The sequence below is a fragment of the Oncorhynchus tshawytscha genome, linkage group LG08, assembly GCF_018296145.1.
Source record: "Oncorhynchus tshawytscha isolate Ot180627B linkage group LG08, Otsh_v2.0, whole genome shotgun sequence".
NCBI classification, from domain to species: Eukaryota; Metazoa; Chordata; class Actinopteri; order Salmoniformes; family Salmonidae; genus Oncorhynchus; species Oncorhynchus tshawytscha.
In genome coordinates, this window is record NC_056436.1 from 74,779,340 (window position 1) to 74,793,436 (window position 14,097).

Sequence of the window (14,097 nt, forward strand, 5' to 3'; positions counted from 1 at the left end):
CTATTTGTCAGTTACAGAACCCCCACTCTGTCAGTTACAGAACCCCCACTCTATATATCAGTTACAGAACCCCCACTCTATATGTCAGTTACAGAACCCCCACTCTATATGTCAGTTACAGAACCCCCACTCTATGTGTCAGTTACAGAACCCCCACTCAATATGTCAATAACAGAACCCCCTGTATATAGCCTCAGATGTATACACGGAGCAGTACATATCTATGAATCAAACAATTATCAGTTTATAGGTCCCTATCGAATTAACAATTTCACAAATGGATTCATTCATAGAACTCTATAGCTGTATAGATTTCCTTTTTAGTGATTTAGCAGATGTTCTAATCCAAAGCGATTTATAGTAAGTAGTAAGTGCATACATTTTTATACCAGCCCCCCGTGGGGATCGAACCCACAACCCTGGCGAATCCACAACCAACTGAGCCACACGGAACCATCCCGTCTACACTACAATTGACATTTTCCTCTCTTCTCTTCTCCTCGCCTCACCCTCTCCTCCCCACTCCCTCTCCTCCCCACTCCCTCTCCTCCCCAGTCCATCTCTTCTCAATCTCTCTCCTCCTTTCCTCCCCACTCCCTCTCCTCCCCACTATCTCTCCTCTTCTTTCCACTCTCTCTCCTCTCCTCCCCACCCATTCTCCTCTCCAATCCCTCTCCTCTTCTCCCCACTCTCTCTCCTCTCCTTTCCTCCTCACTCCCTCTCCTCACCACTATCTCTCCTCTTCTTTCCACTCTCTCTCCTCTCCTCCCCCTCTCTCTCCTCTCCTCCCCACCCCTTCTCCTCTCCAATCCCTCTCATCTCTGCCCCTCTTTTCTCCAATCCCTCTCCTCTTCTCCCCACTCTCTCTCCTCTTCTCCCCACTCTCTCTCCTCTTCTCCCCACTCCCACTCCTCTACAATCCCTCTCATCTCCTCCCCACTATCTCTCCTCTCCTCTCCTCCCCTGTCCCTCTCCTCTCCACCCCCTCTCCTCCTCTCCTCCCCACTATCTCTCCTCTCCACCCTCTCCTCTCCTCCCCACTCCCTCTCCTCTCCTCCCCCCACTCCCTCTCCTCCCCACTCCCTCTCCTCTCCTCCCCACTCCCTCTACTCTCCTCCCCAGTCCCTCTCCTCTCCTTCCCAGTCCCTCTGCTCACCTCCCCACTCCCTCTCCTCTCCACTCCCTCTCCTCTCCTCCCCAGTCCCTCTACTCTCCTCCCCTCCACCCCAGTCCCTCTCCTCTCCTTCCCAGTCCCTATCCTCTCCTCCCCAGTCCCTCTACTCTCCTCCCCACTCCCTCTACTCTCCACCCCAGTCCCCCTACTCTCCTCCCCAGTCCCTCTCCTCTCCTTCCCAGTCCCTATCCTCTCCTCCGCTACCTAAGCTATTGGAGCTATTTGGCATAGCAGCTAGCAGGGTTTTCTTGAACGCAGCCCGCAACACGGTTAATCAACGTGGCTGGGACCGCAGATTTTCTAAATCCCTGCTGTTTGTTGTTTTCAATCTTCCCTGTGACCTGCCCTATCTGGAACTGCAAGGAATAACAGCATAACCTACATTGCTAGCTACCATGACAAAGACCAAAGCCAGCGGGAGTACCGTTGAGGACAGTGGTGTCTCTCTATCAGAGGTGAAGGATATTTTAAAAGAACAAAAAGAGACCTACAAGCAGTTGTTAGGTCTCTTTACAAGTGCGCCGACAGAGATGGCCGCCTCGCTTCGCGTTCCTAGGAAACTATGCAGTTTTTTTATTTTTTATGTTTTATTTCTTACATTGGTACCCCAGGTCATCTTAGGTTTCATTACATACAGTCGAGAAGAACTACTGAACATAAGAGCAGCGTCAACTCACCATCAGTACGACCAAGAATATGACTTTCGCGAAGCGGATCCTGTGTTCTGTCTTTCACCCAGGACAACGGAATGGATCCCAGCCGGCGACCCCAAAAAACGACTTCGAAAAAGGGGAAAACGAAGCGGTCTTCTGGTCAGACTCCGGAGACGGGCACATCGTGCACCACTCCCTAGCATTCTCCTCGCCAATGTCCAGTCTCTTGACAACAAGGTTGATGAAATCCGAGCAAGGGTAGCATTCCAGAGGGACATCAGAGACTGTAACGTTCTTTGCTTCACGGAAACATGGCTCACTGGAGAGACGCTATCGGAATCGGTGCAGCCAGCTGGTTTCTCCACGCATCGCGCAGACAGAAACAAACATCTTTCTGGTAAGAAGAGGGGCGGGGGTGTATGCTTTATGGTTAACGGGACATGGTGTGGCCAAAACAACATACAGGAACTCAAGTCCTTCTGTTCACCTGATTTAGAATTCCTCACAATCAAATGTAGACCGCATTATCTACCAAGGGAATTCTCTTCAATTATAATCACAGCCGTATATATTCCCCCCCCAAGCAGACACATCGATGGCTCTGAACGAACTTTATTTGACTCTTTGCAAACTGGAATCCATATATCCGGAGGCTGCATTCATTGTAGCTGGGGATTTTAACAAGGCTAATCTGAAAACAAGACTCAGATAACAAGATTTTATCAGCATATCGATTGCGCAACCAGGGCGGGAAAAACCTTGGATCATTGCTATTCCAACTTCCGCGACGCATATAAGGCCCTGCCCCGCCCTCCTTTCGGAAAAGCTGACCACGACTCCATTTTGTTGATCCCTGCCTAAAACAAGAAGCTCCCGCGCTGAGGTCTGTTCAACGCTGGTCCGACCAATCTGATTCCACACTCCAAGACTGCTTCCATCACGTGGACTGGGATATGTTCCGTATTGCGTCAGACGACAACATTGACGAATACGCTGATTCGGTGTGCGAGTTCATTAGAACGTGCGTTGAAGATGTCGTTCCCATAGCAACGATTAAAACATTCCCAAACCAGAAACCGTGGATTGATGGCAGCATTCGCGTGAAACTGAAAGCGCGAACCACTGCTTTTAATCAGGGCAAGGTGACTGGAAACATGACCGAATACAAACAGTGTAACTATTCCCTCCGCAAGGCAATCAAACAAGCTAAGCGTCAGTATAGAGACAAAGTAGAATCTCAATTCAACGGCTCAGACACAAGAGGTATGTGGCAGGGTCTACAGTCAATCACGGATTACAAAAAGAAAACCAGCACTGTCACGGACCAGGATGTCTTGCTCCCAGGCAGACTAAATAACTTTTTTGCCCGCTTTGAGGACAATACAGTGCCACTGACACTGCCCGCAACTAAAACATGCGGACTCTCCTTCACTGCAGCCGACGTGAGGAAAACATTTAAACGTGTCAACCCTCGCAAGGCTGCAGGCCCAGTAGCACTCACTTCCGTCATCATGAAGTGCTTTGAGAGACTAGTCAAGGACCATATCACCTCCACCCTACCTGACACCCTAGACCCACTCCAATTTGCTTACCGCCCAAATAGGTCCACAGACGATGCAATCTCAACCACACTGCACACTGCCCTAACCCATCTGGACAAGAGGAATACCTACGTGAGAATGCTGTTCATTGACTACAGCTCGGCATTTAACACCATAGTGCCCTCCAAGCTCGTCATCAAGCTCGAGACCCTGGGTCTCGACCCCGCCCTGTGCAACTGGGTACTGGACTTCCTGACGGGCCGCCCCCAGGTGGTGAGTGTAGGCAACAACATCTCCACCCCGCTGATCCTCAACACTGGGGCCCCACAAGGGTGCGTTCTGAGCCCTCTTCTGTACTCCCTGTTCACCCACGACTGCGTGGCCACGCACGCCTCCAACTCAATCATCAAGTTTGCGGACGACACAACAGTGGTAGGCTTGATTACCAACAACGACGAGACGGCCTACAGGGAGGAGGTGAGGGCCCTCGGAGTGTGGTGTCAGGAAAATAACCTCACACTCAACGTCAACAAAAATAAGGAGATGATTGTGGACTGGAGAGGGTAGATGGAACAGTAGTTTAAGTTTTAAGTTCCTCGGCGTACACATCACAGACAAACTGAATTGGTCCACCCACACAGACAGCATTGTGAAGAAGGCGCAGCAGCGCCTCTTCAACCTCAGGAGGCTGAAGAAATTCGGCTTGTCACCAAAAGCACTCACAAACTTCTACAGATGCACAATCGAGAGCATCCTGTCGGGCTGTATCACCGCCTGGTACGGCAACTGCTCCGCCCACAACCGTAAGGCTCTCCAGAGGGTAGTGAGGTCTGCACAACGCATCACCGGGGGCAAACTACCTGCCCTCCAGGACACCTACACCACCCGATGTCACAGGAAGGCCATAAAGATCATCAAGGACAGCAACCACCCGAGCCACTGCCAGTTCACCCCGCTATTATCCAGAAGGCGAGGTCAGTACAGGTGCATCAAAGCTGGGACCGAGAGACTGAAAAACAGCTTCTATCTCAAGGCCATCAGACTGTTAAACAGCCACCACTAACATTGAGTGGCTGCTGCCAACACACTGACTCAACTCCAGCCACTTTAATGATGGGAATTGATGTAAAATATATCACTAGCCACTTTAAACAATGCTACCTAATATAATGTTTACATACCCTACATTATTCATCTCATATGTATACGTATATACTGTACTCTATATCATCTACTGCATCCTTATGTAATACATGTATCACTAGCCACTTTAACTATGCCACTTTGTTTACATACTCATCTCATATGTATATACTGCACTCAATACCATCTACTGTATCTTGCCTATGCCGCTCTGTACCATCACTCATTCATATATCTTTATGTACATATTCTTTATCCCCTTACACTTGTGTCTATAAGGTAGTAGTTTTGGAATTGTTAGCTAGATTACTTGTTGGTTATTACTGCATTGTCGGAATTAGAAGCACAAGCATTTCGCTACACTCGCACTAACATCTGCTAACCATGTGTATGTGACAAATAAAATTTGATTTGATTTGATTTTGATTTGAAGTGTTTTGTCCAAATACTTGTTGATTCTACTAATAAAAGAATGGACAACCTGACCAGAGAGGTCCAGGACCTGAAGAACAGTTTGCAGTTCTCCCAGGGTCAGCTCGATGAGTTGAAACAGGAGAACGGCAAGAAGACAGCAATCTGCAAGTCTTTGAGAGAGGACTTCAGTTCTGTGTGTGAATCCATGATAACAATGACGGAGAAATCAGACTCGAGGGACAATCAAGACGGAACAACATGGTTGTGGACGGAGTCTGAGGAATTGAAGATGGACCACAGGACGTTTGAGGTGGAGCACGCCGACAGGACTGGGAAACCCACCACCAGCCCAGGTGACAGGCCCAGGCCGATAGTGGTCAAGTTCCTGAGGTTCAAGGACAAGGTAGCTGTTCTGGAAAGAGCCAAGAACTTGAGAGGAGCGTATATCTTCCTCAATGAAGACTATCCTGAAGCTGTGCGCCAGAAGAGGAAAGAATTTATCCCAGCCATGAAAGCTGCCAGAGCGTGTGGGGACATTGCTTACATCCGCTATGACAGGCTCATTGTCCACCCTCCCACCCAGAAGCCAAGAAGGGATGAGAGAGCCAATCTTCAACCACGCAACACACACACACACCAATTGATTAATGGACTGCTGAATGTAGATTTATTTTATCTTGCTTTATTTGCTCTTTTCAGTATTATGTCTATCTCTGATAAGCTACCCAGGAAAGGGCTGAAAATAGCCCATATGAATATATGTAGCCTTAGAAATAAGGTTCATGAAATCAATAACTTGCTAACATCAGATAACATTCATATATTATCATTCATATATTATCAATGAGACTCACTTAGATAATTAATTTGATGATACATCAGTTGCCTCTTCTATAGACATACATAGAAGAGACATACATGTTTATGGGGGAGGTGTTGCTGTATATATTCAGAGCCATATCCCTGTAATGCTTAGAGAAGATCTTATGTCGTGATGAAGTGTTGAAGGGTTGAAGTGTTGTGGTTGCAGGTTCACTTGGCACATCTAAAGCCTTTTCTTTTGGTGTGTTGCTATAGTCCACCAAGTGCTAACAGTCAGTATCTAAATAATATGTGTGAAATGATTGATAGTGTATGTGATGTAAACAGAGAGGTCTACTTTCTTGGGGACCTGAATATTGACTGGTTTTCATCAAGCTGTCCGCTCAAGAGGAAGCTTCTCACTGTAACCAGTGCCTGTAATCTGGTTCAGGTTATTAATCAACCTACCAGGGTGTTTACAAACACTACAGGAACAAGATCATCCACATGTACAATCACATTTGTACTAATACTGTAGAACTTTGTTCTAAAGCTGTATCCGTACCCATTGGATGCAGTAATCACAATATAGTGGCTATATCCAGGAAAGCCAAAGTTCCAACAGCTGGGCCTAAAATAGCATATAAGAGATCATACAAAACATTTTGCTGTGACTCTTATGTGGATGATGTTAAAGATATGTGTTGGTCTCATGTAATTAATGAGGAGCATCCAGACGCTGCACTTGATGAATTTATGAAATTGCTTCTTCTAATTATTGATAAACACCTGTTAAGAAACTGACTGTTAGAACTGTTAAGACTCCATGGATTGATGAGGAATTGAAAAACTGTATGGTTGAAAGAGATGGGGCAAAAGGAGTGGCTAATAAGTCTGGCTGCACATCTGACTGGCTGACTTACTGCAAATTGAGAAATTATGTGACTAAACTCAACAAAAAGAATAATAAACTTTATTATAAAACCAAGATCAATGATATAAAGAATAATGGAAAAAACTTTGGAGTACTTTATATGAAATTATGGGCAGAAAGACAAATTCAACTCCATCTTTCATCAAATCAGATGGCTTATTCATCACAAAACCATTTGATGTTGCCAATTATTTTAATGATTATTTCATTGGCAAAGTGGGCAAACTTAGGCAGGAAATGCCAACAACGAACAGTGAACGATTGTATTCATGCATAATAAAACAAATAATGAAAGAAAAGCATTGCAAGTTTGAGTTTTGTAAAGTTAGTGTGGGAGATGTGGAGAAAGTATTGTTCTCGATCATGACAAACCTCCTGGCATTGACAAGTTAGATGGAAGTTACTGAGGATGGTAGCTGACTCTATAGCCACTCCTATCGGAGTGGCCCTCAACAAGAGAAGGGCCCTCAACATGTACTGCACTGACACAAATGACTGGTTGATTGAACCAATGATTGGTTGAAAGAAATCGATAAGAAGAAGATTGTGGGAGCTGTACTGTTAGATTTCAGTGCAGACTTTGATATTATTGACCATAATCTGTTGTTTAAAAACGTATGTACTATGGCTTTTCAAAATCTGCCATAGTGTGGATTCAGAGCTATCTGTCTAATAGAACTCAAAGAGTTTTCTTTAATGGAAGCTTCTCTAATGTCAAACATGTCAAGTTTGGTGTACTGCAGGGCAGCTCTCTAGGCCCTCTACTCTTTTCTATTTTACCAATGGCCTGCCACTGGCATTAAACAAAGCATGTGTGTCCATGTATGCTGAAGATTCAACCATATACGCATCAGCAACCACAGCTAATGAAGTCACTGAAACCCTGAACAAAGAGTTGCAGTCTGTTTTGGAATGGGTGGCTAGTAGTAAACTGGTCCTGAACATCTCTAAAACTAAGAGCGTTTTATTTGGTACAAATCATTCCTTAAGTGCTAGACCTCAGCTGAATCTGGTAATGAATGGTGTAGCTGTTGAACAAGTTGAGGAGACTAAATTACTTGGCGTTACCTTAGATTGTAAAGTGGCATGGTCAAAACATATAGATTCAATGGTTGTAAAGATAGGGAGAGTTCTGGTCATAATAAAGGGATGCTGTGCTTTTTTGGCACCACACTCCAAAAAGCAGGTTCTGCAGGCTTTAGTTTTGTCTAATCTTGATTCTTGTCCAGTCGTGTGGTCCAGTGCTGCAAGGAAAGACCTAGTTAAGCTGCAGCTGGCCCAGAACAGAGTGGCATGTTTTGCTCTTCATTGTAATCAGAGGGCTAATGTAAATACTATACATGCCAGTCTCTCTTGGCTAAGAGTTGAGGAGAGACTGACTGCATCACTTCTTCTTTTTTGTAAAAAACATTGATGTATTGAAAATCCCAAATCGTTTGCATCGTCAACTTGCACACAGCTCTGACAGTATTATATAGAGCCCATATTGCATGAAACTTCCTTCCATCTCCTTCCATCTCATATGTTAATCAAATGCCTACCCTGACTATTTGCATTGTGTGCTCCCCAACCCCTCTTTTTACGCTGCTGCTACTCTCTGTTTATCATATATGCATAGTCACTTTAACTATACATTCATGTACATACTACCTCAATTGGCCCGACCAACCAGTGCTCCCGCACATTGGCTAACCCGGGCTACTGCATTGTGTCCCGCCACCCACCACCCGCATACCCCTCTTTTACGCTACTGCTACTCTCTGTTCATCATATATGCATCACTTTAACCATATCTACATGTACATACTACCTCAATCAGCCTGACTAACCGGTGTCTGTATGTAGCCTTGCTACTTTTATAGCCTCGCTACTGTATATAGTCTGTCTTTTTACTGTTGTTTTATTTCTTTATCTACCTATTGTTCACCTCATAGCTTTTTCACACTATTGTTTAGAGCCTGTAAGTAAACATTTCAGGTCTACACCTGTTGAATTCGGTGCACGTGACAAATAAACTTTGATTTGATTTATTGTTCAAATAAACAGCAAACCTGGTTTCAAAAAACAGATAAATCAACACCTTGCGGCGCAACGCCTCTCCCCTACTTCACCCCCCCCCCCTTTTCCTTCTCTGGTGGGAGAGAGAGGGGGGGGGGGCTCTCTTTGATCCTCACCTAGGAGGGAAAGTCATGACAGTGGTTATGTGCTTAATGCTTTAACGTGAGCTAATGTACAGCCTGCATATAATTAGTGCCATGTTTTTAATCAATGTGTTTCTCATCTGTGGTAAATTGTAATGACTATTTACAGGTTTTTATAATCAATTTGGCACTAATTTCGGGAACCTTGATGTCATTTTTCAAAACTCTAGACAACCAATGATCAAAATACACATTTTTCAAAACTCTAACACTTTTTCCAATTGCTTCGATACAATACACGTAAAGCTAAGATCATTTGTTCATTGAACTAAAATCACCTTAACATCAAAGTATTACCATTATAAAATGCAATTCACACATTACATCTGAGATGACTGTTGTCATGACGTTGCCCTCTTTGGGTATAGCAAGCCCCATCCCCCTCTCCCTGCCTCCCCCTTGCCTCCTTCAACTAGGCTGCTATGGCCAGAGAGAGGTCATAAATTCCTGAGAAGACCCTGCCACATGGCCACATAGTATAAGAGGCAGAGTAGATTTTCATGGAGCACAAAATCATTTCTTCCACCTCACAGAACTTGAGGTACGAACAAACTTCATGTTCCGGAGAAAGTATAAAAGATCGGTGAAGAATCCAGCTACGAACTGGTCCGTTTGTCACAACTTGGGGAAGCTCATGGGAGACGGTGTGGCCACATTACCATAACGCTATTTATATTATAGCCTCAGATATGAGGTTTACATCTAATTGTTGTATAAGATGAATCAGTGAGTATGATACTGTTTGTAAAAGTGTGTAATATGATTTTGGACTGTTTAATGGAGGAAAACTCAAAAAGGGGATTGAAGTTAACTAAATCAGAGGACCGCCCCTGAGCCCAGTTAGGGTCAGGCGTCCTGGGACAGCCCTTTTATGCCTTCCGAATTAAACCCCCACTCGGGTTTTCGATCAGCAGACCGAGCTTACCTCAATTACGAGATGGCTAAAGGTTGCAGACCATGTTTTTCTCCATTAGGAGGAGACAAAGGTTGTAGACTATTGCTGAATCTTTTAACCATACCACATGGTTAAACTCTTAGACTATCGATACCGACAGAATAAGAACAAGTCTTTGATATGAATTACTAGTCTGCATCTAGGAATTCGGTATTATTGAATGCGAAGAATGACAACCGCCGAAACATCAATTCTATAACGAAACGAATGAATGTCACTCTGAACAATCCACTCTAACCACAACCGAGAGAGAGAGGGAGAGAGACAGACAATTCTACAAAAGAAACAAACTTTTCACCAGCGATCAAGACGACACACTGAGTGTAAATATATATATATATATTGATTGCAATTGTTCCCGAATGAGTGAGCGTTCATGTGCAAAGGATTAGCATTTCAATTGTTATAATTATCACTCTGTAGTGACTTCTTAGTCGACCCCCACTTCCCTTTTGTCTAACAAGCCGCCATGCCGGTTTAGCCCACTAGGGCACATTCTCCTATCATTTCATGTAACCACATTTACCTTGTTTGTTTGTTTATGCATTTCTGTGAATTACTCAGTTAGTAATAAATAAATGATTTAATACAATTGATGTATGGATGACTCATAGTGAAGACTGGGTTTGTGCAGATAACCAACCATTTACAACGTTTGGAATGAGACTAACGTGAGGTAAAGTAAATAATTCATTAATTCGAAGACTAATTGATCAGATAAAATATCTGAAAAGTTATTTTAGGAAATGATAACTTTGTAATCTGAATATATTTCCTTGGTGCCCCGACTTCCTAGTAATTACAGTTACATGATTAATCAGTCTAATCGCGTAATACTAATTACAGAGAATCTTTGATAAAAACTATCAGTCTTCAGTTAATTATAGTAAAGACACGACACTGTCTATTAATTTCATTACAATGACCTAACTATCAATTGATATAACTGCTCAAAATGATAAGTAACTGTTGCATTACTCTTAGTGCATAGTTTTATTGAAACTGACAAACAATATTCCATGTTTAGATCATGAAAGTTTCAGGATAACGAGATCCATTGACACCAATTACCGTGGAATATGAACTAATTGGACTACATTATCTATGGCTGTAATATTTCATCATCATTCTTTATCAGACACTGTTTCTATGGTCCCATGTACCACTTTTCCAGACCATGTTTTCAGATTTGACATTACTGTATACTCACCAGCCACGTTATTAGACTACTGATATTACCTGGTGTTGGTCAGCGTGAGAAGCAGGACACAGTGCTCAGTTTGACTAGACTACTGATATTACCTGGTGTTGGTCAGCGTGAGAAGCAGGGCACAGTGCTCAGTTTGACCAGACTACTGATATTACCTGGTGTTGGTCAGCGTGAGAAGCAGGGCACAGTGCTCAGTTTGACTAGAGCGTGAGAAGCAGGGCACAGTGCTCAGTTTGACCAGACTACTGATATTACCTGGTGTTGGTCAGCGTGAGAAGCAGGGCACAGTGCTCAGTTTGACTAGACTACTGATATTACCTGGTGTTGGTCAGCGTGAGAAGCAGGGCACAGTGCTCAGTTTGACTAGACTACTGATATTACCTGGTGTTGGTCAGCGTGAAGAACAGTGCTCAGGGCACAGTGCTCAGTTTGACTAGACTACTGATATTACCTGGTGTTGGTCAGCGTGAGAAGCAGGGCACAGTGCTCAGTTACTGATATTACCTGGTGTTGGTCAGCGTGACTAGACTACTGATATTACCTGGTGTTGGTCAGCGTGAGAAGCAGGACACAGTGCTCAGTTTGACTAGACTACTGATATTACCTGGTGTTGGTCAGCGTGAGAAGCAGGGCACAGTGCCTGGTGTTGGTCAGTTTGACCTCAGTTTGACTAGACTACTGATATTACCTGGTGTTGGTCAGCGTGAGAAGCAGGACACAGTGCTCAGTTTGACCAGACTACTGATATTACCTGGTGTTGGTCAGCGTGAGAAGCAGGGCACAGTGCTCAGTTTGACCAGACTACTGATATTACCTGGTGTTGGTCAGCGTGAGAAGCAGGGCACAGTGCTCAGTTTGAAGACTACTGGGGTGTTGGTCAGCAGTGCTCAGTTTGACCAGACTACTGCTCAGTTTGACCAGACTACTGATACCTGGTGTTGGTCAGCGTGAGAAGCAGGACACAGTGCTCAGTTTGACTCTAGTTTGACGTGAGAAGCAGACTGCTCACTGACTATTACCTGGTGTTGGTCAGCGTGAGAAGCAGGGCACAGTGCAGTGCTCAGTTTACCTGAGCGTGAGAAGCAGGGCACAGTGCTACTGACTACTGATATTACCTGGTGTTGGTCAGCGTGAGACTACTGAAGGTGTTGGTCAGGGCACAGTGCTCAGTTTGACTAGACTACTGATATTACCTGGTGTTGGTCAGCGTGAGAAGCAGGGCACAGTGCTCAGTTTGACCAGACTACTGATATTACCTGGTGTTGGTCAGCGTGAGTTTGAAGACAGGGCACAGTGCTCAGTTTGACCAGACTACTGATATTACCTGGTGTTGGTCAGCGTGAGAAGCAGGGCACAGTGCTCAGTTTGACCAGACTACTGATATTACCTGGTGTTGGTCAGCGTGAGAAGCAGGACACAGTGCTCAGTTTGACCAGACTACTGATATTACCTGGTGTTGGTCAGCGTGAGAAGCAGGACACAGTGCTCAGTTTGACCTAGACTGGTGTTGGTCACTGATGCTCATTACCTGGTGTTGGTCAGCGTGAGAAGCAGGACACAGTGCTCAGTTTGACCAGACTACTGATATTACCTGGTGTTGGTCAGCGTGAGAAGCAGGACACAGTGCTCAGTTTGACCAGACTACTGATATTACCTGGGTGTTGGTCAGCGTGAGAAGCAGGGCTCAGTTTGACCAGACTACTGATATTACCTGTGCTCAGTTTGACCAGACTACTGATATTACCTGGTGTTGGTCAGCGTGAGAAGCAGGGCACAGTGCTCAGTTTGACCAGACTACTGATATTACCTGGTGTTGGTCAGTGTGAGAAGCAGGGCACAGTGCTCAGTTTGACTAGACTACTGATATTACCTGGTGTTGGTCAGCGTGAGAAGCGGGCACAGTGCTCAGTTTGAAGACTACTGGGTGTTGGTCAGCGTGAGAAGCAGTGCTCAGTTTGACTAGACTACTGATATTACCTGGTGTTGGTCAGCGTGAGAAGCAGGGCACAGTGCTCAGTTTGACTAGACTACTGATATTACCTGGTGTTGGTCACAGTGCTCAGTTTGACTAGACTACTGATATTACCTGGTGTTGGTCAGCGTGAGAAGCAGGGCACAGTGCTCAGTTTGACTAGACTACTGATATTACCTGGTGTTGGTCAGCGTGAGAAGCAGGGCACAGTGCTCAGTTTGACTAGACTACTGATATTACCTGGTGTTGGTCAGCGTGAGAAGCAGGGCACAGTGCTCAGTTTGACTAGACTACTGATATTACCTGGTGTTGGTCAGCGTGAGAAGCAGGGCACAGTGCTCAGTTTGACCAGACTACTGATATTACCTGGTGTTGGTCAGAATGCAACATGACTTGTAGATCAGTGACTTTCAACACAGTTACATGCTTCGTTCCACACTGAAGGAGAGGACACATCAGTTGTCACAAAAGGTATTTTCAGGAGGTAGAAAGAACTTTACATGAGCAAAAATAAATGTGAATTAGCAATTTGTAACGCTTGAATGGACGGGTGCTACATCTGGATCGGTTTGGGGTCCGCGGAATAATGCAGTCATATCTTAAATATTTAAATTGGGGACTGACTCGTATTGGTTAATCTTTCCATCCCTACTATTTAACAAGCTGTTATGTCTATCTGTATGCATGGGATGAGACTACAGGAATGATTCGAATGAATATTCATATTTTTAGAGTCCTGCTGTTACAATGTCTTACCCTAGTTGGTGTCTTATTTGCCCTGGACAAGGTCACTACATAGGTACACACACACACACACACACACACACACACACACTAAAGTCATGTCTTCTCTCCTCTGCTCCAGATCGTTGAACAGGGGAAGAATGCTAAGAGTTACCACTACATCCTGGCCAACCTGGTAAGATCTCTATCTCTCTACTGTATCTATGTATCTCCATCTCTCTCTCCCTCTGTCTCTCCCTCTCTCTCTCTCTCTCTTTCTCTTGATCTCTATCTCATTTCAAATGTCATATTATGTATATATACAGTGTTGTAACAATGTGCAAATGGTTAAAGTACAAAAGGGAAAATAAATAAG

The 14,097-nt window shown here is 44.5% G+C and overlaps 1 protein-coding gene across 1 annotated transcript in view; it reads left to right on the forward strand.

The window, feature by feature from the left end:
• LOC112257066 (glutamate receptor 1-like) overlaps window positions 1-14,097 on the forward strand; it is a 212,099-nt gene that overhangs the window by 85,420 nt on the left and 112,582 nt on the right. The window contains exon 6 of the mRNA XM_042325960.1: window positions 13,864-13,917. Coding sequence (XP_042181894.1) covers window positions 13,864-13,917 — 54 coding nt within the window. The remainder of the gene's footprint in view (window positions 1-13,863; window positions 13,918-14,097) is intronic.